Source organism: Colletotrichum fructicola (genome assembly GCF_000319635.2).
Source record: "Colletotrichum fructicola Nara gc5 chromosome Unknown KSG_Nara_v1_contig09, whole genome shotgun sequence".
Classification (NCBI taxonomy): Eukaryota; Fungi; Ascomycota; class Sordariomycetes; order Glomerellales; family Glomerellaceae; genus Colletotrichum; species Colletotrichum fructicola.
The window spans coordinates 924,055-946,201 of record NW_027094059.1 but is presented as its reverse complement, the minus strand read 5'-3'; the positions used below and the strand labels follow the sequence as shown (position 1 = coordinate 946,201).

The following is a 22,147-nucleotide window of genomic DNA, read 5'->3' as shown; positions in this document are numbered from 1 at the left end:
CTTCGATAATACGACCCAAGCAAGAACATTGGCGGACTGCCCGGACTATGCACTCAATAGCAAACCAATGGGATCTCGAAGCACGCTCGTTTAGCGAGGTTGAAGATGCTTTCACATGTTTATGTTTTTGTCTTCCCAATCAATCGGGTTAAATTGATGAGCTTTTCCGAAAGAAATACAAAGCTGACTTCATCTGTACACCGTATTTCCGTCCGCGTCCAAATTCAGGCGTTGTCTTGTACAGTCTGCTCTCCACTTTCGGAGACGGACCACTCTCCGCGAGTTGACTCGGACGAACAGACCTTTGAGCAGTGCATTCGAAAGAACTAACTTTGGTTGAAGCTTTGAAACAGGTGGTTACTTTGACTATGCGATTAAATCTCTCAAGGCCATAAAGGAGCTCAGGAACGTTAGAAATCGTAGACCGTTGTCAGTGGGGACGCTCTGCTAGGGATCATAGTCATCTTTTGCTTCCACCCCGCCACAGCAAGTTGTCTTCGTGGCTCAGTCGGTAGAGCGTTGGTCTCATATTATCTAATCAATATGACCCTGCCACAGGCAGAGACATCCAAAGGTCGAGAGTTCGAGCCTCTCCGAGGACATTACTTTTGCTTTTTGACGCACCTTATCTTTCCCCAAGTCAAGCTCACTCTGCACTCATTCACTGTGACTTTTGGAGTTGATCAAGAGAGTTTATCCCATGTTCAATGACTTCGAGTCTTGCATGCGTGAGCTTGGAAAGTGTTTGGCTGCATGGACCGTGCTTCTTCTCCACGTGACGCTGGCGAACCCCCAATCGCGTGTCGGGATATTTTCGGAACGCATCCGCCAAGACAAGGACCAGGGCGCCCCGGATGCCTCCCGCCCCCGCTGGTGCTTCGCTTCGTCCAACTGCCAGTCCCAATCCACCAGCCCCTTACCCCTCCATCTTTCCTACGCCTCCGACACCTTCGCCTGCCTGCAGGCGAGTCACACGGGTCCTTGGAGGGGCATATTTCAGCCAAGACGCGCTGCGACCAATTCACCACCGGGCTACCAGGCCATCTGATGGTTGTCCTGTCACAGCTCGCCCTAAACCATGTCACGGGCGCCTCCCACACAGACGATGCAGCCAAACGAGCTAGCTCTGACATAATGCATCCGATCGACTGGACTTGCCCTGCGACCCAGCCGTGCCTTTCTGGGGCAGGCGTTGGGGCAGATGTTTGGTCGCGCCGCCGGTACGAATACAGCTGCCCCGGCTGAGGGCTGAGACACGACACCTACTTGGGTGCGCCAATTCCCGTTCAGCCTGCCTCCATCATCTCGCCCATCCTTCCCTCGAGTCTCCATTCAACCAGGAACGCCTGCTTCTCGACACACACGGTCTTCCTTTGAGCCCTGAACCGTCAGCCTACCAACCACTTCGCCGCCAAGGCACCAATAACACCGAAATCTAGTCACACTTCCAACTATTGATCCGAGTGACCTTCGAGAGGCAAACAAGAGACAAGAGAAGGCAGACGCGAGAAAACCAGCATTTAAATACCGATCACCGCAGCCGTCGTAATCATGGGTGGACAAGACGAATCCAAGAGCCCCGCCGCGTCCTACGCAGACGAAATGCAGAAACAAACCCGCCGAGAACGTCGCTTCGACGATGTGGAAGCCGAGCTTCCCAACCCCACTGTCCCGACCTTGCAGTCAGCCTTCTTTACCGCCAGCGGCCTCCTGTCGCATCTGGGGAGCTACAACCCGTGGGGCAGACCTGTGACCGAGGATGACATTGTCTGGTTGATGGACAACACCGCATACAAGCCCTCGCGGCTAGGCAGCTGGCAAGCCGAGTTCATCGCCGCCGTGTTCGAGAAGGAGCCCAAGTGCAAGGTGGTCGACATCGTGCAGGGTGTCGCGAAAAAGTTGGGACTCGCTGATGATGCGGAGGAGTTGAAGACGATTGAGGAGAGGATACTGCCGTTCTTGTGGGATGTCCAGCCGTCGCGACACCTGCGGGTTATCAACCACAAGAAGGAACTCAAGCTGGGACCTTCGGCGTCGAACGGCATCAGTACCGACACGTTGAAGATCCACGAACAGCCGGCGGGCGCGATGGTTTCGTCGAGTGCCATGGTCCCACAGGGGACGTCGGGTTTGCTGAAGATGCACACGTTCTTTGCGGAGCCTGAGGGGTGGTCCATTCTTTCGGGTATGTATTTGAATGCTGCTTTTTGGGTGGACGTCGGCTAACAGTTGCAGATATTGACGACACCATCAAACTGACCCAGACGGGCGACCCCATTGGCATCCTCCGCGAGACTTTTGTCAATGAGCCGACACCAATCGAGGGCATGCCGGAGCTATACAAGAATATCCAGGCCATGCTGCCTCAGGGTTCTCCGTGGTTCTACCTCTCCGCGTCTCCGTACAATCTCTACCCGTTCCTGAGGGAGTTCCGAGACCAGTACTACCCCCCTGGAACCATCATTCTCCGCGATTCCAGCTGGAAGACCGTTGCAGGATTGCTGTCGGCCTTGACTCTGGCGACGGAGCAATACAAGGTAGAGCGCATCAAAAAGGTGCATGAATGGCTTCCCAAGCGGAAGATGATCCTCATTGGCGACTCGACGCAATCGGACCCCGAGGCTTATGGCGACATGTGAGTACTCACCGTCTAGCACATCCAGCAATTGGCTAACATTGCACAGCTACCGTCAGTTCAAGGGCTGGGTCAAGCTCATCCTGATCCGCAAAGTAACAGACATCGCAGCCGTGGGTCTCGCTGCCAAGAACGAACCGGAGCGCTTCGAGAAGGCGTTTAAGAACGTTCCTCGCGATGACTGGTTCGTATTCGAGAACCCAGTCGACTGTAACAAGATTATCCGCGACGTCATTGCACAGGGCTAAGCATCATTGCCGGAAAATGTGGGCATTATCGGTTTAAGGAGTCTGGCGCTGCATGATGTTTTTCCAATTTGAACAGACACGACAGTAACGACCTCAAGTCTCAACAGAAATTACGTAGCGAGCCTAATTGAATCCATATCTGCAGAAAGACACGCCGCCTAAGCCAATTCGCTGCATCGCGACTGTGAGATGGAGCATGCTGCAGACCAAGCCGTGAGATTGCGGAGAAGTCCCCTCATCCGCAGCAAACCAGCCGGCGGCGCCGTTGTCAGCACCGCCTCACTGAGCCTCCCTCCCGAGCCATTTCACCAACCGGCTTTCTCCAAATGGCGTTCGACCTGCAATCCGTCGCCAATTGGCCGCAGTTTCGTGCTATCAATGCGTTTCCAGGCAGACTGGCAGGCAACATTGGCCTCAAGCACCCTTAGTTTTCCGGCGCCGTGACTCATCCGGCGGCTGCCTCCGTGCGTTTGCTGTCCACTGGATGAGTGAAGCGGCCTGCATTGCGGCTCACGGCTGCCTGCCTTTAAGACACTGATGACCCCGAGCCGCATTTATCAGGCTGTTTGGTGTTTCTGTAGATCAGCAACAAGTTTCAAGAGCGAAATCAATCAATTCCATTGAATCGTCAACCATCCGGTCGCAGCAGGCCAGGCATCGGCACCACGCATCTAGACGAAGCCATCGCCATCACCAACATCATCAACAACATCACAAAAATGGCTAACCTAACCCTTACAATCCCCCTCGCGCCCAACCAGATCCACTCCTCCTCCAAGACCCTCCTCGGCCTGCCCCTCGAGCTCCGCACCCAAATCTGGCGCGCCGCCCTCGTGTCCCCGCCAAAGCACTCCCTCGACCACCACGCAGACTGCCACTTCCGCCAGAACCACACCCGCACCTCCATCGAGCCGCCCGCGCATCTCGTCCTCGAGCCCGCGGTCGAGCTCGTCGAGCCACGCCTGTACCCCTGGGACGCCCCCTCGCAGTGCCGCTGCGCGAAGCGCCGGGGCTTGAACCTGCTGCTCGCGAGCCGGCAGGTGCACGCGGAGGCGGCGCCGCTGTTCTGGGGCGAGAACACGTTCGTGTTCGAGAGCTCGGACGAGTTCACCGTCGCGGTGGGCAGCAGGCTGCGTGAGGCGTACCGGCGGCTGCTACGGAGCGTGTACGTGGGCGGGTTCCAGGAGGCGGACAAAAGCCTGAAGACGAGCGTGAACTTGTTCACGGGAGAGTACCTCGAGCAGCCGATCCAGCGGTGGTGCCAGTTCTGGGGGGTGCTGAACCAATGCCGCGGGCTGCGGGAGCTGGCGATCCGGCCTGAGGTGGTGCGGAAGCACGCGGTGTACCTGGCGAAGCTGCGCGAGCGGCTGCCGGAGCTGCGGAAGCTGGAGATGACGTATGTGGGGAAGCACAAGGACCGCAGTTGTCTGTACCGGCGGGACTGGGGGAGTTTCCGGGGGTGGGATAGGGATGTGCAGCGGGGGGTTGTGTTTGTGAGGGCGGCGGAGGAGGTTGAGCTGGAGAGTCTGAGGGGGATCGACGCGAAGGGGTGTAAGGAGATGTTCCGGGGGTTCACGACGAACTTTTGCGTGTACGTGGACCGGATTGTGCGGGAGAGGTTTTTGGGGTGCGAGGATGAGGAGGGGCAGCTGGATTTGTTTGAGGAGGGGGTGAAGGTGAATGATGCGCAGCGGGAGTTTGTGGTTGGGCTGCCGAACGGGACGGAGACGCGGATTGTGTTTATGGGGGTGCCGTTGAGCAAGGAGACGAGGGTGAGGTTGGCGATGGGGCGGATGGAGAGGGATCGGAGGTTGAGGGCGGAGGGGAAGAGGACGCCTGCGGAGGAGAAGTTGTATGAGGCGGGGAGGAAGAAGAGGGAGCTGTGGAAGGAGATGGAGGCTGACGAGGAGGTGCGCGTGAGGCAGCGGGTCTTGGATGGGAGGAGGTGGAGGGATGAGGACAGGGCCGAGGAGGAGAGGCGGGCGAGGGAGGCTGAGAGGGCTGAAGTGATGAGGGCGGCTGATGTTGCGAGGGATGAGAGGAAGATTGAGAGGAAGAGGGGCGGGAAGCTGGGGGTGGTCGAGGTGAAGGATGTGGTTGAGGAGGAGCTCGTGGAGGTGATGGGCAAGGCGAGGATTACCAAAGGTGCTGCGAAGGAGGAGACGAAGACTGCTAGGAAGAAGAAGGGGATGAGTAGGAAGAAGGGAGGCGTCAGTGAGATTGAGGAGGGCTTGGGAGACTTGGACTGGGACTCTTGGGACCCTTCTGGAGATGGGTGGTAAGGAGGAAGAATGGGAGATGACTGCCACGATAATGATACCCATAAGAACGTACGATCAGCCGGAGTTCAGGATATGAGCTAGAATAATTCGCAATGGCTTACACTTTATCCTGAATGACGATCATCTCTGTGTATTGGATTTCGTCGAAGAAAATTGCTCCAAGGGTTTCATATCCCCGTGGGAGGATGCACAATGGGCGTCGACACACCCCGTCCTCAGATATCTGTTCTCTAACTCGGAGGCTAGCAATATGATAATAGCTCTCACTTGAACAGCATGAGTTCCATCCGTACGGATAGAGGAAGAAGAAGGGGATAGATAGGAAGGAGGGAGGCGTGAATGAGATTGAGGAGGGCTTGGGAGACTTGGATTGGGACTCCTGGGACGCTTCTGGGGATGGGTGGTGAGATGGAAGATGACTGCTACGATATTGATACCCTCGTGATTCTATGATCTCATTTAAGTTGCCCCGGACAATTTCTTGCCTTTTTTGTTACACGATGACGAGCTCGGCCCTCCCGATTCTGGGAGACAAGGCAAGGTCCACGGGGCACTTTGGATCCCGAGGCACGAAACTTGCCCAACCTATCCTTCTGTACACATCTCTCGGGCCGGAAACCGGTAGCAAGATCATGGCATCGGCGGCAAACCAATAACCATCACGTGAACTGACCGTGTGAAGCAAAAGAATAGTCCGACCCTCACCTTCAAACTCGTATTCCGTAACATCCGCTTCCATCGACCCCGAAAGTTTAAAACCAATGTCAGTATCGGGCCAAAAGTGAATCCATCCATCCGGTTGCTTCTTGTACGAACATCCAAAACATGTGCCTCGTACTTCTAACCAAGCATCACTCACATCGGCCATTCCCTCAAAGGCGTTGGAAGTTGCGCCGGCGTCTATAATCTCCAATGCCATATGGTTCTCACAGTTTGGACGTTTCGCGTTAAACTGTGGCCAGACTGGGCCGTCAATAGATGCCCATGACCATGAAGGCGCCCTATATCGCTTAGGGAAGTGGGCCGCTCTCATCTTCTCAAGAGCCGTCCAATTCAACTGTGCGAGCAGCTGCGACCGCCAAACCCCAGCTAAATACGTGTCGCCGGTAAGTTCTTGGAAGGCTTTGGCGACACCAGCAAAAGCGACAAGCTTGTCCTCGGATTTGGTGAGCTTGCATTGCGAATACACGCCCACCAGCTTCTCCCAGAGTTTTAGAGTGGCTTCTGTCATTTCCCCGTATGAAGCTTCGGCGCTTTGTTGAACAGAGGCTAGCAGTTTGTCCATGATGCTGATCGAGTCTTCAAATGACTGGTATACACCCTCCCACTTACGGCCTTCGCAGCATTCCCAGCTAATACGCTGAGGGTGGAAGGAGAGCAATCGTGGGGCCAGAAATCTTTCCTGAAACACCCATCCGCGGTCCGCCAGAGTTGTCACCGTGACATTCCTGCTGTCGAAGTGATCATCGCGAACAACGTATCTCTGTGGTTGCCCTGATGACACACGAATTTCCACCAGGCCAGGGGACACATCGCTGGGGTGTCTGTACCGGAACAGGCCCCCTCCAGGTTCTGACGAGTCGCAGGCCACAACATTGCAACCGGAATTCGCGTACACATCTCTCATGGTAGATGCCTCGTGTTTCCAATCCTGGCTGCAGTCCTGTATGATGCATAGACAATCGATCCATACATACTTGAAGCCAAGTTTACGCGCTACCACGAAGAAGTCCTTGAATGTCTGAGATAGGTCGGCGATCGGCTTTCCGCCGAGAAAGTGTCCCAAGGTCGAAGTTCTTAGCATCAAGGCTTGTGGCTTTGATCCCCATCTATAACTGAGTGTCGCGTACTGGGCTGCTATTAGAATGCCAGCTTGGTCATCAGTGATGATGAGCCTCCAACTTTCATCTTGAGCCTGGCCAATTTCCACCAGGCGCGAAGGTACCCACCCGGGCTTACGAGTCGGCAGACTCCAGCATTTGCTGTGATTCAACCGACAGAACTGATACCAGTCGGCAGCTGTTTGCAACACTTCGGGAGATCCGGTGTTGTTGCTAATGGGAGTGACCGCCAGATCAGGGTCGCATGATGATTCTTGGTTTGATGAGCATATAAGTTCCGAAGATTAAGGGCTTGGGCTTACCTTTTGCGTCGATCAATGCGAACTCAGGCGTGTTATTTGGGTCGTAGAGTACTGCCGCAGCATTCTGCTGATACACTTTCATTCTCAACACCCCTATCACACCCCTCTCCTCGAGGGAAACAAAATAGGAGTATGTCAAAGGACACCAGTTCACCGCCCCAGAGCTTTCCCACTCCTTAGCGCGTCTTCGGTCGTAATTCCATACCCGATAACATATGATGCATTCATCCTTGACGGCTTTGAGAAATCACTCGGTCTGACCTTCTGGCGTTGAGATGCAGTCCGCTTTATTTTCCAAGAGTAAAGAGTCGTGCTGTACTGGTATTTGTTTAAGAACAGAACGGCAAATCGAACACAGTGGTGACAATGGTTTGGAGTAGTATGTGAGATCCTCCTTCGTCTGCAGGCCTAAAGCAGGCGAAGAATCAGATGCCATGTTGAGTTACTAAAGAATTTGCTGAGAAGATGACAAAAGCCCGGATTCAGACCCATAACGCGGGGGCACCAGCCTTTTATTATCAGCTGCGCACCAACAAACCCACCAGCGCCCGACATCATCTTCATAAGCGGCCCAATCAGATGCACAGCTGATAAGCGCAGTCTTTTGGTGGGCGCATTTCTACAGTTTGAGAGAGGTTGTGTTTGGAACGTCCGGCAAGAAGGCATAACGGCAGGTAAAGGAGGCAGAAGATATGATCTTGTGGCATTGGTGTTTGTAGTCTTTGTTCAAAAGCCCCTTATTCCTGTTCATTCCCAATTGTCTTTTTAATTTGTTCATTGTGCACCATCTGTCTTCTCGCGCGCTAGATAATAAAAGCTGGCCAGTAATAAGCAACCCATTAAATGAGACTCATAGAACGCAACCTAGCAACTACTTCAAGACTCTAAACTCATATTCCCACGCTAGTCTACAACCCCTTATTCAACACCGACGACACTTGCTTCCGTCTCATTCCGCTCACATGCTTCTCCAAAAGACGCTCAACTCCAAGACACAAGTACTTGTCCCCAATGATATTCTCTTGCTCGTTTTCGATATTCTGATTAATGAAGCAGTTGAGTCTCAGGAACCCATCACCTGGCTACTACTTTACAGCGACGTGGAGACGTGGACTGAAAGACTTTCCCTGGGGGTTGCCAGCGAGGAGGACGCGCTCCACAACCAAATGGAGTATAAGCATCGGAACAAGGTTCTTAGACAACGATTCCGAGCTACAGGGCTGCTTCGTCAGGTAAGCAAAGCAACCTGCCACTTGATTCAACGAAAATTTCGCCCAGCCATTGCATTCTATCACCTGGACAATAAGCCTGTCACCGCGCTGGTAATCCCTGAAATTGACCTTTTCGCAACTACACACCAACCTTATGCGTGGAACACTTTCAATTCCCTGGAGCTAGAGGTAGCAGCCGACGATAAGCGTCTCATATGGACCCTGCACAGCCCGGGGAGCGGAGCGCAGACAGTGCTCGACTACATACAGCACTACCATGTCCCCCTGCTGGACTGTACCGACCCAGTCCGTCGCGATCGTCTAGCAATAACACTGAAAATGCCTAGTCTCAAGGAGGTATGGATAGAGTGCGGCTGGATTTGGCGGAGACGTTATTGTAGGAAAACTCGACACGCAGGCATCCGACCGATCAGCTCCGGGGTATTTTCCCATTTGCACAAGCTTCAGCCCGTGTACCGGAGGGCATACTTCATCTTTCGGGAGCTTCAAAAGCGTGGTGTCAAACTGTACTGCGTCGGCAATTGGCACAAGAAGGATAAGGTAATTCAGATCTTCGTCACGAAAAACGATACTCAGATGCAATGGGTAAAGCCGAATTGCCCTGATTGCTTGAAAACAGGAAGCTCGTGCAATACAGATCCACATTCGGACACGGATTCGGACGCAGACTTGGGCCCTGATTGGGACTCAGACTGGGATATCTATTATGAGTCCTCTGTCGTTGATGATCTGGACTGGGATGTACAAGATCTATTCTACCCATAGTCACTTGCGGACGGATTCGACAGTGGTGTGGCGATACCGTCCTACTACCACGTTATGGCGAATTCAGACGATGTGTATGCGTCCATATGGCCATGATGCTGAGTAAATTGAAATAGTTTCAACGCAGTGTACAAGTTGTTGTAAGCTTTGATTTGCTGTGTAATCTTCCCCTCATTGAAATCCATGGATACCTCCAACTATGATTCCTTTTATGCTCAAAAACGGGCAGGTCAATTCTCACCGTGGTATCGACCATCCTAAGAACCTACAGTTACTGGTAGAGATCCACAGTGTAACAATACCTACAAATGCTATTGTTTTGTTGGGTCAATGTGACCCGATTTCTTCAACTGGCTACTGAATATAATCTTTCTACTGGTCACTGAGACGTTCGCTTATGGAATGAAGCAGTCGCTTTTCATGCCCCTTGCTATTCCGACAGTGCGAAGGATTGTGCCGACGCTATTTCAGGGCTACGAAGAGTTGTTCAACGGCAGAAAGGGTGAGTCGTTGGATTCGGTCCCCTCTGTTAGTGATTAGCTACGGCAGCCCGGGGGTTCTCTCTTCAGTATGTTGTCGTATTATTGGGTCTTTCCAGGCTTCGGGATCTGGGCTGCAGAGTAAGATGAAGGGCGAGATGACGGGGCTGCGTCCAAGTAATTACAAGCACGTGGAAGAAGTAGAAGCACAAAGTAATTCCAACAGTTTATCTGTGCGTACCTAATGATTTGAAGTTGTCGTCCTCATGATTTTGAGAACCTATAGTCTCCGTCACTATCACCCAGCAGCTGTACAGGAATGAGTCGTAGTAATATGTTTTCAAAATTGGACATAGCCAGAAACCAAGCAGTACCACGGGCACGTCCAATTTATTCTGTCTAAGACCGACCATTGCGGGATCATTTGAGCAAACACTCGAGTGACAGTTTGCTTGAGACTTGACAGAGAGTGTTTAATTACTGACTAATCTGTCACAATGGACAGCAGTATTTGACCAGATACGTGATCCATACGTATGCTTTATCCCGCTGACGACCTTTCTAGCATGACGTACCAGTGAGGAGCTTGATCTACTTATGTACCTATGAGTGACTACACCAGACTTAAAATGCCAGCTCGTCTACCTTTGATATAGAATCCAGTTATCAATCAAGAGATCTTATTTGCGGTTTCCTGTATTTCCTTCATGAATCTTTCCATGGGACTCATTCCATGGGTGTTTCTCGCCACCTTTTGGGCTACCTTCGAATCCAATGTAAGTCCCAATGACACAAGGTTACGAATGACGGCCATTTCATCCCTTCTTTGATCCTCCTCAACACTATGAATGTTTGTATCGATACCAAAATTGTGCTTTGTAAGGGCGGCATGCGACAGGCTCGACGGCTGCTCTCTGTTGTCCCCGCCGGATGCAGGGTTATTGCCACCCGGCCCGTCAGTCAGACATCCTTGAGCAGTGCCATGGGTGTTGGAGCTTCTGGTCCATAGTCAGCAAGGATTGGGGGATATGCTAATCGTGGAATGGAATAGAATGGCCGCGACATACCTCGAAACCGACGGCAAAGGCTTGGATGTGCTCGTCTGCGATGCCATTTGGACTGTGAAAAAGAGTCGCGAGACGTGCAGGTTGACGTGATCTGGACTGGAGATGCTCAGGATACTGGGTAGCGTAGCGTAATGGACAGTCAAGGATTGTAGGAATTTGTATTGGGTTTTGAGAGTGTGATGATTCCGAGGACACACGATTCATTGTTGAGGCCATGATAGACCTTAAATACAAGAGTAATAGAGGAGGGATACCGCTTGAATGACGGAGAAATCGTTGGGATTTCCCTGACCAAATGCTTGATCCACCATGACTTGGTCAAATATGCAAAAACGATATGAAGGGTGAAACTGCAGAAACCAGATTCTTCACACGTCAAAGGTCGTTGATCGATGCAAGTGCTGAGTGCACTCGCATGCGTGATCTAGGTCATGGATTGCAATGATGGACATTGCTAGGGACTATCACAAGGCTAAATCTGCAAAATGCAAATTGGGCACGTTGTTCCCACGGGTGGGAGCCTGGCGGGACGATTGCGCTTATGCAGGAGTGGGACTGCAAATCGCATCAGGTATGAAAATGCAAAATGCAATTTTCCCTTTTGCGCTAGTATCCTCTGACGGAACCACTCTCAAACAGGTTATCCAATCAAGTACGATTTGCACTTTTCTGCGTTGTATTATGTGGTTGTCCACCAACTAGAACTGCAGATTGCGCACAGCCTGCGCCTTGCTAATGCAGGTTGGCACATGTGTGGTGAGTCTGCCCCTTCCGTGGCTTGAGCCTGAGGCCGTCAAAACTCTTCATTTTCCCCGATAAAGCCCCTTCTTCAGTTTGGGTGGCGGTCGCGAAACAGTGAGTCTGTGTTGATAGGTCATGTCTGTGTCCTTGCGGTTCGTTGGTGTTAGTCTCAAGGCTAGTGTTGATCTTTTCTGGGACATTCAGAATGACGAAAGACTGGACGAACCTTCAACATGAGATTCAGCAGCTTTATGTTGTGAACAATCGAAAATTGGTGGACATAATGAGGATAGTCCAAACTCGCCATGGCTTCAAAGCGTCGTAAGTCATGCCAGCCAACGTTTCGGTCCCCGCAACATTTATGATTGTCTAAAATTTTCGTTAGCGAAAGGTCATATCGCACGCAGCTACGCAAATGGGGATATATGAAGTACAATGTCCAAGATAATCCACCGTCAAGACCAAAGCCCAGCACGTCAAAGAGAAATCGCTCCTCCGGTGGCGCTGATGCCCATGTCACCATATCTTCTACTCCATCTCTTGAAAGCCGAGATCTTGGCGCGAGGTATGCTTGAAACGTAGCCACTGGTGTTCTCATTCTTGACCGCGCTAACGAACAACAAGTCTCGTCAACTCCGTCAATGTCTCCGCAACTTCTTTCCACATCGGTCGTATACACAACTCATACTTTAGAGATCAGACCCCCCTTGCCTGATCAATCAACAACTTTAGAAAGACTCTGGGTGCGGAACTCCCATATGTGGCCTGAGGTTGAGGTGAGAAATCTATTTCTAGCTGTCCACAGCCAACATGAGGAGGAAGTGGAACGAGCTTTATCTGAGGGATCCCTGGCCAACTCGCAGGACGCTCAAGGCATTGGCGCCCTTTACTATGCCGCGAGTGGGACATCCTCCAAGATCGTCAGCCTATTGCTGAATCATGGGGCCGATGTGAACGCTAAAGGGCATTCGGGACAAACACCACTGCATCGGGCTGCCTCCAACGCCACAATCACTCATCTTCTGCTGGCCGCCGGAGCAGACGTCAACGCGCGAGATGTATGTGGAAACACGCCAGCTCATCTAGCCGTTCCATTTTCAACAGCTGAAATGGAGGAGACAAGCGCTCTCCATGTCCTTGTCGACCACGAACCCACTCTCAACACCCGAAATTACCTGGGGATCACCCCGTTTCACCTCATCTTGGAAGAACATGAACTAGATCTCGACTTTTTTCTTGAGCGAGGTGCCAGTGCCACGCTATGCTTCCCAGATGGCCGGACACCCCTGGATGTACTTCTATCCAAATTAGGAGATTTCGAAACTTGGGCAGTCCAATCCTGGGCAGACATAGTTCGCCTTATGATCGAGAAAGGCGCAGATCCATGCAGCTTGCTTCCCACGGGAAAACCTTTGGTTTTGGCATACATCGAGTCATTGCCCAAAATGGGCCACAGCTTCCGGGAAGACATGCCATTAGGGAGAGCCCTGTGCAAACATGCCGATTTCAATCTACCAATGTCTATTGGGGTTGAACCACAGGACACTCTATTGCACGCCTTATCACGAAATTGTGGCGCGAATGATGGATCAAAGCTCCAATTTGGTTGCCTATTCGACAATGTTCTGCGGCGGGGAGCGGACCCGAACGTCAGAGACAAGTCTGGAAGAACGCCATTGCTATTGTTGTTAATGAGCCAAAGGAACAATCGCAAAGCAGCGTTCGATTCCGCGAAAATCTTGGTTTCGCATGGGGCAAATCCCTGGATATCGGACTGGGAAGGGAACAGCGCCATTTCAGTGGCCAAAGAACCTCCACGGTACTCCGATGCATGTCTGCATTACCTTTTGAGAGCTTCACTGAAGTCACAGATTGGAATGATCTCGAAATGTGACCCGCGTAGTATTCTCCACTACTGTACATTTCGAGAATGGATCGAAGCAGTTGATGCGGACGACTGGACCGAATCCACACGATGCATCAGTGCTGCAGGTACAAGCTTTCGACCAGAAGGCTTGAAAACGTGTATGTTGAAAGTGCTCGCAGAATGGTACTTGGAAACATCCGTGGAGCGGTTTGAAGGGGTATCAGCGGGGATGGAGCAGCGACGTCGATACAACGCCCAGATCATCAGGGACTGCCACGTATTTGGCATCAGGCTTGACCTCGACTACTACGACTATCTTCTACAGCTGTGTCTTTGACTTCAATTGGGCTCAAGCGCGGGAAGCGGTCAGCTCAGTCCAATTAAGTTGCAACATGAAAAATAGGACTTCCATTGTTCAAAGCAATGTTGCTGTGTTACTGAATTGCTAGAGGTAATACAATACAACATAAAGTGCAAAACACTAGCTCTCCCCGTGATCTCTCGTTTTCTCCAGCTCTTCTCTAAGCCTCTCCAAGAACGGCGCAGAATTCCACTCCAGATCCAAAAGAATCTCGAATTTATCCTCGAGAAGCTCGCCCGTATCCATGTTTGAAACGTCCAGATTCATCCAGTCACTCTTCCACTGCGCCCCAGCCTCCCTTCCCCACACGATACCACGCTCGAGTGCGAGATCCATGAGATCCTCCGCATATCCGGGCATCGACATCCAATCTTTAGCAGTCATCTCTATCCCATTGTCTCTCGCCAACTCCGAGATCTGTTCGCTCGCCTTCTTCGAGGTGCAGAGCGCGTACCAGGCCCGGTCGACCAGGATAGTTCCCCCTTCCTCGACGCTCTTGCGGTCCGCGAAAAAGCCATAGAATTCCGACTCTGAGCCTTCCTCCTCTTTAATTCCTTTGTAGTATTCGAGTAGATCTTTGTCGGGGATACCGTCCGTATCAGACGTCCATGGAACCAGTTTGGGGTGGACCCAGGACCCTTCGTCTTGGCCTACCGTTCCGTCGATAGACTTCAGGTACTTCTGTTCCTCTTCTTCGGTGAGCTTTATCATCATGTAGATTTTGACATATTCAGCATCGATGTCATCGTCATTGGCGACATTGCTGAGCTGTGTATAGTCCCCTTCTGCCGACATGATGATGGTGGGGAAGGAATGTTCCTGGATGAAAAGTGATGCGTTATTCGGCGAACTTGACTCGACTTTGTTCGACTGCAATGATGGCAAAATGGTTGAAATCAGAGACAGCAATAAGATGAGCACTGCCATCATTGTTTGAGAAGAAGCCGGCCTGTTTATATATGGCAAGTAACGAGGTAAGCGGCCCGCCGTGTGCCGAAGATGCGAGGATTCATTCGGATAAGAGACGACCAGCGCTGACCACCCTTGGCATTTGCAGACCTAATCCTGAGGTCGAATCGATTTGCGCAGGATTGCTGCCTGGCCAGCGGCCGGCGAATCCTTCGCAGTGGAGATGCGGATCAACGGCAAAGCAGCGTGATTCAATAGGCAGGTGGTTCAAAAGATCTTTTTCAAAAAAAACTAGCAAAAAGCCTTTGGGTATCTCATCATGTTCATTGTTCTTCATACCCCCCAAACATCCCACTCGTCTTAAAAGGGCATGGCAAGCGCAACACCAGCCAGCGCCGCGAAAGTCCACACTGTAGCCAAGATTCCAACACCACCTCCGGAGGTAGTCATCCTCATGCCGTGAGCTGCACTAGCCCCCGTCCCCGACGGAGCTGCAGTGCCGCTTCCGCTGCCGCTGGCACCGCCAGTCTCTCCGGCCTCGCCCTTATTCACCAAGGTGACGGCCGGCTTGTACGCGACTGGGTACATACTTTCAGTGATCGCAGAAGCCGTGTACGTTGCGGTGCGAGTGCTGTACTCAATGGGACCCGAGGCGGTGTACGATATCACGCGACCCGTCACGACGGTGTTGTTGTAGGTTATGGCGGCCGTGACCTCGGTGTAGACATCGTTTGGGATGACCCTCCCGCAGGCCGTCTTTTCGCCGTATACGGTGTCCGGGACTGTTGAAAAGCAGCCGCCGTTGATGCCGACAGTGTAGTTTCTATTCCACCATTTAACAACGTGGATGAACTAAAGATCCGGGGAACTTACTCGGGACAACAAACAATCGCTGTCTCATCCTCGTCAAGAACCTCCATCAACACGTTCAGCGGCGGGTTGTAGCCAATCAAGCCGCCGGAGCGTAAACCGCTCGTCACAACCGGTGGCACGAATACGCCAGACGACGTGACGTTGCCGTCGCCGCCCCTGTGGGCTGAGCCCGCGGTCGTGTATGAATCCGGGCATTGGCTTGCAGGAGAGAAGTATACGATTGTCGCGCGGTCGTTATTCGCCTTGGTGCTTGCCGCAGATATTGCGTCGTCGAGCTCCTTACCGGACGGGAAGCATTCGCCCAACTTTGCGACGTCACAGTCTTGCTTGTAGTAAGCGGCGACGCGGTCAGATCCCCACGCGCCGCTGATTGCGAGATACAGCTCCGGTGATGCGGTCGCGCAGGAGGTCGGTGTTGTGAAGACCGTTGTTAGGGGTCCGACGTTGGTGATGGCAAATTGGGAGGTTGAAGTCGCGGTAGGCATTTTGACGGATTTGGTGAGACTGGCTAGGTGCAAGTGTACTTCGGCAGCATGGGATGAAGACCTGATTCTTTCAACAGAGAAAGGGGGTTCTTTTAATAACCGCTGGCACCATCGTGAGAACCACGAGGGCGGTGCCACCCGCAAGGGGGAAGCAATTAAGCTTGCTTACCCCAGACCGCAGATCAACGACTCCAGATGCTTAGCGCCAAGTGACAAACACAAGTCGGGCGTAACGACTCCCTGTCGCTTCGCGTCATAATATTCCTTCTTGGATTGACAGTTTGCGGCGAGCCACCTAATTGAGCTCCAACCAGCTGGCTTGGCGAGTTCAAATTGGCAAAATGGTTTTAAGCAACCAAGAAACCATGGGGCTGGAACAGTCGGTCTGGTGACGAAAGTGCCAATGACGGTTGAAGGATTTTGACCCGCGGAAGCCTTTGCAGCGAGGTCGCTTGTGCTGTGTTATGTGCTGATGCGGCGCAGTCGGGCGGTGATGACATCAGAGTATTAGGCGCTGGTCAAGAGTGGTCGACTTATCGTGACACATGGCTCCGCCCATTCTGCCCTACAGTCTTGGCAAGGAGCTATTTGCTGGATTACTCCGCAGAAGCGAATGGCGGCGATTGATGCCTTGGGGCTGTGAGATGGCAATCCGGCCGATCAGTAGAAGGCAGACCGTGAGGCTTCGCGAACTTCACACTCAAGGCACCGCGAGAATCGTGTTCATGGTTCGCGAAAACGATCAGTTTGATTAAGAATTTATCCCAGTCTTCCACGGACTGAGAGAGATACGATCTACGCCAAGATGACTCCCAACCCACCCCACCATTTTCTGACAATCTTACATACCACTTTTCTCATTTTTCCATTCACTGCTCTCCTTCAACCAAGTCTCAAAGTCCTGCAATCTGGGCTCTTCCTTTCTCAACATCTGGATGTCCGCCCCATAGCCTTCTCTCTTGAAGAACTCAAACATCCTTCCCACGTCGTTAATCGCCCACATCATGCCCCGCCCAAAGAACCCATACGTCTGCGGCATCTCGCTGCCAACAACTCTCTTGAAGACCTCCCGGGCCTTGGCGTAGGTGATGTCCTCGCCGGCCAGCGACAGCGCCCGGCGGTCCCATCTCTCCGGCTCCGCAATCGCCCGGGCGGCAAACAGGCCGATGTCTCTCACAGAGACAAACTGCAGTGAGCGGTCGGCCGGTAGGGTGGACCACATCGACGCAAACACCTTGCCAAACATGCCCGGGTTGGTGTTGTCCAGGAACGCCGTGGGCCGCAGGATGGTCCACCTTAGCCGGCGCCCGCTCTTCTCGAGCTCGTCGGCGCGGTCGCGCAAGTGCACCTCGATCTCGTGCTTCTGGTAGAAGTGCGGGACGTCAGTGGGGTTCTCCCAGGACTTGTCCTCGCCGCCGCGGTCGACGGAGGTAAGCACGATCTGCGTCGCGCCGGCGTCGATGGAGGCGTCGACCCAGGCCTTGCCGACGACGTGCTCATTCCCGGGGGTCGTGACGATGAAGGAGGTGTCGATGCGCGGGTGCGCGCGGAAGACGGGGATGGGCGACTTGAGGTCGCCTTCGACGGGGACGAGGGAGATGCCCTTGGGCCTGGCGGCCTCGGAGAGGGACTTGAGCTTGGCCGAGGCGGGGTTTCTTGTGAGTGCGAGGAGCTCGAGGGAAGGGCTGGCGCGCGGGAGGTTGAGGAGGCCGTCGATGACGGCGGAGCCTTGTTTTCCGGTCGCGCCGAGGATGAGGACTTTTCTTGTGGCCATTGTGATGTCTTTGGGGTGACTCTGTTGGTGAAGCGATGTAAACGATTGTCGGTTCAAGAGACAGAAGAGAGGCAATGAGAAGTGAGAGGTCAAAAGAAGCTCGATAACTAGGTACTGGGAGCTTGAGCCTTGTTGTAGGGATGAGCTTCCCGGCTGCCGATGTTTGATGTTTTGATGGCGTCATGACCTTGCGGCCGCACGACCACTTCCCCAACCCATGTCCGAGAGTGCATCTTGCACAGGGAGATACTGATCGCTTTCTCTCTACGAACCGATTACACTAAGCTTCTACTCCGGCCTGAGAAATGGAACATCAGCAGTTTTGTGCTGTGGGCTGGTGAAATGACTACCCGTATGATTTGGTGCCCTCGAAGGATTGTTGAGCTGTTGTAACGACATTGAAGATGTTTGTGACCTAGAAGTTCAGCAAACCTCACGGCCCCAAACTAGTCCGATCGCAAGGGTGAAACACTGCAAGGCGTTGGACGTCTTTGCTAGTACATATGCAACTCTGCTCAACTATTCATGCTGAACCGTCGACAAAGGTCTGGACATGGTGTCAATCCTGCTCCATAAGCTACTCCCGCAGGATCCGATTCCTGGGCCGGAGCGGAGCCCATTGCGGCGCCGCTGCCGTCGGCGAGATCTGTTCTGCATCGGAGCCGAGGTCGACCGGCCAGCAAGACAGAGCGGGACAGACTACAGCGATACCGCAAACCAATCAAAAGCATTCCAATGAAATGAAGATTTCTTTGAGCGACCTGCTAGGCTGCTGGAAAGATCTGGGGACGGAACAATCCAGATAGACGGAGCGGCCCGGCTAGAATGACCAATCCAGTTCCATAGGTGAACGATAGCATAGCATTCTCCATGATTTAGCAGTTAGTCTCGGTCCCGTTCGTGCCCTTTGCCCGTCGGATTGAATCCCTTCGCGACTTGGCATATTATAAAAAATACCGAAGAATTTGTACGATAGGTCACCCGCAAGCACGAAGTTGATCTTTTCATTTGTAAAATCGCGTAATCCGAACCGAATCTCTCGGTGATCGAGAAAGACCACTCCTTCAAACACACCATCACCCGCGCGGTTGCCGTATTCGCCAACAGCCTATTTGTAAACATCCATCGCTATCCGAAGTCGTCCCGGCTCCGAAGCGCGACATCCACTGCCTCATCGGGACCGGGGCCGGAACTACCGGAGATCCCCAAAGTCCGGCATTGAGGGGCCAACGAACGCGCTCGCGCCATGGGAAAGGCGACTCAGGCGGCCCTCGTCGGAGCGCGAACTCTGCGCGCGGAAAAAAGAGAACAAGTGTCTGGTTTAGCGGCTTCTCCTGCAAGACATGTTTCTCCTCTGTCAAAGATCGGACGCTTTCTGCAGATGACGTTGGCGGGGGCCGTTTAAAGAGAGCATGCAGCCCTCTGCGATTTTGACGCCGTTTGTGAGGTTGGGCAGACTTTCCGCAACTCAATTGGTGCTTGGGAGTTCAAGGCTGCAGAAGTAAACGGTGCTCAACTTACGTGAGAATACACTTACAGGCACATACATTACCTGCAAGATGTTTGGCCGCGTCCTGCTTACCCTCGACGGCATCCTGCTGCTCTTCGGCGCGTACCTTGCCGATTGGAATGAGACGCACATCCACAACCCGCGATGGCCTCCGCACGCCAAGTAAGTCATGCCGCTCTTTGCTCCTCACCCACGGCTACTAAATGCCGTTGACAGATTCCACAACGCTCAGACGATGACGCTCTCCCTCATCCTCGGCCTCGCCACGCTCTTCTTCACATGGCGGCCCACCACGTCGCCCGAAATGGCCAAGGAGTCGTTCCGCATCGCGGGGTTCCTCGGGTCCATCTACTGGGTGGCCGGGTGGGCGTCGCTGTTGTATCCGGGGACGGACGGCCTCGATCCCGAGTTCGGCGGGCCCGGCTTCCCGCAGAAGTACCCCTTCACGACGGCCCTGGGGCTCGCCGTGTCCGGGATGTATCTAGAGGGGGCGTTCTAGATTTGCCCTTCTCTTTGTTCTAAAAATGAACTACGGGTTGCAACCGCGAAAGACACGACGCGATATGAAAAAGGGCTGTCAGTAGCGGAGAATTGAGGCAAAGATCCATGGTTTGTGGAGTTTGGCATGTTGCAGCGGGAACGGGAATCCCAATGTCGGGGATCAGGGGGACGATGGGCGGGATATTTTTTTAGGGTTTCTCCTTTAGATTGAGGGCTACGTGGACGGCGGGCTGAGCTTCTTTTTTGTGGGAAGAGGGAGCATGTGTACATAGCTTCGAGCAGTGTGTTTATGTTTGCGCACGCATCACGGACTAAAACAAAACAATAAGCTGAGCCTCTTCATTTTTGACGCCCGCCGTGAAAATGGAACGGAGATAAAGTGAAGGGAGAAACCCTCTTTCGTCTGCGGAGGCAGAGTGACGACGACGCCGGAGGATTACACGCAACAGAAGCCACTAAATTGAGCCGGAAAGTGGGCGGACCACGGCAGCGGCGCATGACCGAGCGGGCGGCGTCCTCAATGGCCAAGACCCTTCCTCCGGACGGGACGACCGAATTGAGGAAAACCTCGGAGGGAGGCAAGGCGAGAAAGAAAGCAGCGGGAAGACGAAAGATTGGAAAGACGGACGGAAGGGTGAAAGCTGACGTGGAAAAGGGCTGGTTCTTGAAGCACTCACCACTGCGTCAATCTGTCTCGCCCAACGTTTGTTTCAAAGAGAACCGTTGTGGAACCCATCGAGACATCCTGTTGCACCAGACGAGAATGTTGCCTGGGTCGCTAAATGTCTTGGGCGCGCTTCTGCTTCTGAGGTGCGTTAGCGAATTCGCATGTTTCTCGACCCCCCCCCGGTTTCTGCGTGAGTGAGTTTCCTGGTTGGGCGGCGCGGCGGCGGACATTTTTTTCGTGCTTGGGAGAGTGAGAGAGGAGCCCAGAATGACGTGTGCTGAGACTCTTGGACGAGCAGGGGTCCAGGGGTTGGGTTGGTGGTGCTGGACAGGCTACTGGCTGTTCTTGTTGCTGTGGGATCTGGAGGAGGAAGAGGCGTTTGGTTCTTTGGTTGCTCGGCTCGGGTTCGCCCCATGGCTTTAGCCCCCGGCAAACGGCACAGGCACAGGGCGCGATGGCGCAACACTTGTTTGGTAGGGGGCAGCATGTTGCGGTAGAGTGGCATGTACGGTGACGGTGAGCTGGGACTGGCTTGGCTGGTATTTCTGGGTTGGGCTTGGGTTCGTATCTATACCGTTTTGATGGGAATGAGGACGGCACACGGCCTGTAAGGCGTCAAGCCATTTCGCGATCCAGCCGCACAGAAGGGCAGGCTGGCTTTTTGGGGAGTTGGCTCTGGAGATGGTGGAAGCAGGTCTCGGCGGCGGCTATCCGGTTAGCTCGGGATGAGACGGTTGGTCGCTGATCTATTACTGCATACAAACATTCCCAAGGAGCCAGCCAAGCTTGTCAAGACTCAAGACTCAAGACCGGTACAGAGTAAGAGTGGCCGTATTCTTTGGGGAAGCACACGAGCGCCACACACCGAAGCTCAATTTTAAACTGCGATTTTGGGTTTGGCAAAGAACCCTGGAGGTGCATCGGCAATATCTCCCGCTGCCATCCTCCTTTCTTTTCGTCGATACGGTCTTGACTCAACAGCGGAGGTACTCGCGTGACGTGTTACCGTACACCGGAGTGATGGGCAGTGGCAGTGAATGAACCCATCCCATCCATTTGGGCGGGAAATGGAGTCGCCGCGCAGCGGACGTGGGGAACCTTCGGGATGTGGACCTTGGCAAGTCATGACCCGTCGATGCGTATTTTGCAGCATGATGATGATGAGCCTGCTGCTTCTCTCTCCTCTTGTTGATGCAGACCTGGGAGGTTGCGCGTTGTCCAGACGGCAATAATACGTGCTCTTCATTCCCGGCAATCGGCAGCCGTTCAAGCCCGGAAGCAGACTAGACTCCAGCCACACCGACTTCTTTAGAAGAAAAAAAGGGTATTCGTACGCGCTACTGTCCAAGACAAGCGCCTCTTCAGGGCCGGCGGAACGCCCAGGAAATGGTAACACGGATACAACGGAATCGAAACACAGCACACGCACACACAAGAGTACATCCATCCATACAGCAACAGCAGCAATGGAGACCTGAACCACTCAATGTTGTGTGTCTGCCGCCAACCCGCCAGCCTCTCTGACGGATGTACGTCGTGTTCCCGTCGTCTGTCTGCAAAACCCCCTGATTCTCCTCGTCAATTCGCCGTTGCATACGGTTCTCCCGC

General features: G+C 53.2%; 9 protein-coding genes across 9 annotated transcripts; 4 read left to right on the top strand and 5 right to left on the bottom strand.

The window, feature by feature from the left end:
• Positions 1–1,551: 1,551 nt before the first annotated feature.
• APP1-0 (Phosphatidate phosphatase APP1) lies at positions 1,552–2,883 on the top strand (the record flags this gene model as incomplete). Its single annotated transcript, XM_032029402.1, has 3 exons — positions 1,552–2,185; positions 2,236–2,635; positions 2,685–2,883. The coding sequence occupies 3 exons, from the start codon at positions 1,552–1,554 to the stop codon at positions 2,881–2,883; spliced, it is 1,233 nt and encodes a 410-aa protein (XP_031891076.1).
• A 719-nt stretch (positions 2,884–3,602) lies between these two features.
• Positions 3,603–5,165, top strand: CGGC5_v014549 (uncharacterized protein; the record flags this gene model as incomplete). Its single annotated transcript, XM_066153116.1, has 1 exon — positions 3,603–5,165. One exon carries the CDS (start codon positions 3,603–3,605, stop codon positions 5,163–5,165), a length of 1,563 nt encoding a protein of 520 aa, XP_066007370.1.
• Positions 5,166–5,658: 493 nt separating this feature from the next.
• Positions 5,659–7,390, bottom strand: CGGC5_v014548 (uncharacterized protein; the record flags this gene model as incomplete). The annotated part of the gene is made up of 4 exons (XM_066153115.1): positions 5,659–5,970; positions 6,025–6,434; positions 6,498–7,259; positions 7,309–7,390. 4 exons carry the CDS (start codon positions 7,388–7,390, stop codon positions 5,659–5,661), a joined length of 1,566 nt encoding a protein of 521 aa, XP_066007420.1.
• Positions 7,391–10,454: 3,064 nt separating this feature from the next.
• On the bottom strand, positions 10,455–10,898 carry CGGC5_v014547 (uncharacterized protein; the record flags this gene model as incomplete). Its single annotated transcript, XM_032029397.1, has 2 exons — positions 10,455–10,782; positions 10,852–10,898. 2 exons carry the CDS (start codon positions 10,896–10,898, stop codon positions 10,455–10,457), a joined length of 375 nt encoding a protein of 124 aa, XP_031891061.1.
• A 977-nt stretch (positions 10,899–11,875) lies between these two features.
• CGGC5_v014546 (uncharacterized protein) lies at positions 11,876–12,307 on the top strand (the record flags this gene model as incomplete). The annotated part of the gene is made up of 3 exons (XM_032029396.1): positions 11,876–11,913; positions 11,978–12,157; positions 12,217–12,307. The coding sequence occupies 3 exons, from the start codon at positions 11,876–11,878 to the stop codon at positions 12,305–12,307; spliced, it is 309 nt and encodes a 102-aa protein (XP_031891060.1).
• A 1,633-nt stretch (positions 12,308–13,940) lies between these two features.
• Positions 13,941–14,615, bottom strand: CGGC5_v014545 (uncharacterized protein; the record flags this gene model as incomplete). Its single annotated transcript, XM_032029395.1, has 1 exon — positions 13,941–14,615. The coding sequence occupies one exon, from the start codon at positions 14,613–14,615 to the stop codon at positions 13,941–13,943; it is 675 nt and encodes a 224-aa protein (XP_031891063.1).
• A 474-nt stretch (positions 14,616–15,089) lies between these two features.
• CGGC5_v014544 (uncharacterized protein) lies at positions 15,090–16,087 on the bottom strand (the record flags this gene model as incomplete). The annotated part of the gene is made up of 2 exons (XM_032029394.1): positions 15,090–15,552; positions 15,603–16,087. 2 exons carry the CDS (start codon positions 16,085–16,087, stop codon positions 15,090–15,092), a joined length of 948 nt encoding a protein of 315 aa, XP_031891062.1.
• An 841-nt stretch (positions 16,088–16,928) lies between these two features.
• Positions 16,929–17,861, bottom strand: CGGC5_v014543 (NmrA-like family domain-containing protein; the record flags this gene model as incomplete). Its single annotated transcript, XM_032029393.1, has 1 exon — positions 16,929–17,861. The coding sequence occupies one exon, from the start codon at positions 17,859–17,861 to the stop codon at positions 16,929–16,931; it is 933 nt and encodes a 310-aa protein (XP_031891065.1).
• A 1,559-nt stretch (positions 17,862–19,420) lies between these two features.
• CGGC5_v014542 (uncharacterized protein) lies at positions 19,421–19,870 on the top strand (the record flags this gene model as incomplete). The annotated part of the gene is made up of 2 exons (XM_032029392.1): positions 19,421–19,533; positions 19,588–19,870. The coding sequence occupies 2 exons, from the start codon at positions 19,421–19,423 to the stop codon at positions 19,868–19,870; spliced, it is 396 nt and encodes a 131-aa protein (XP_031891064.1).
• Positions 19,871–22,147: the final 2,277 nt, after the last annotated feature.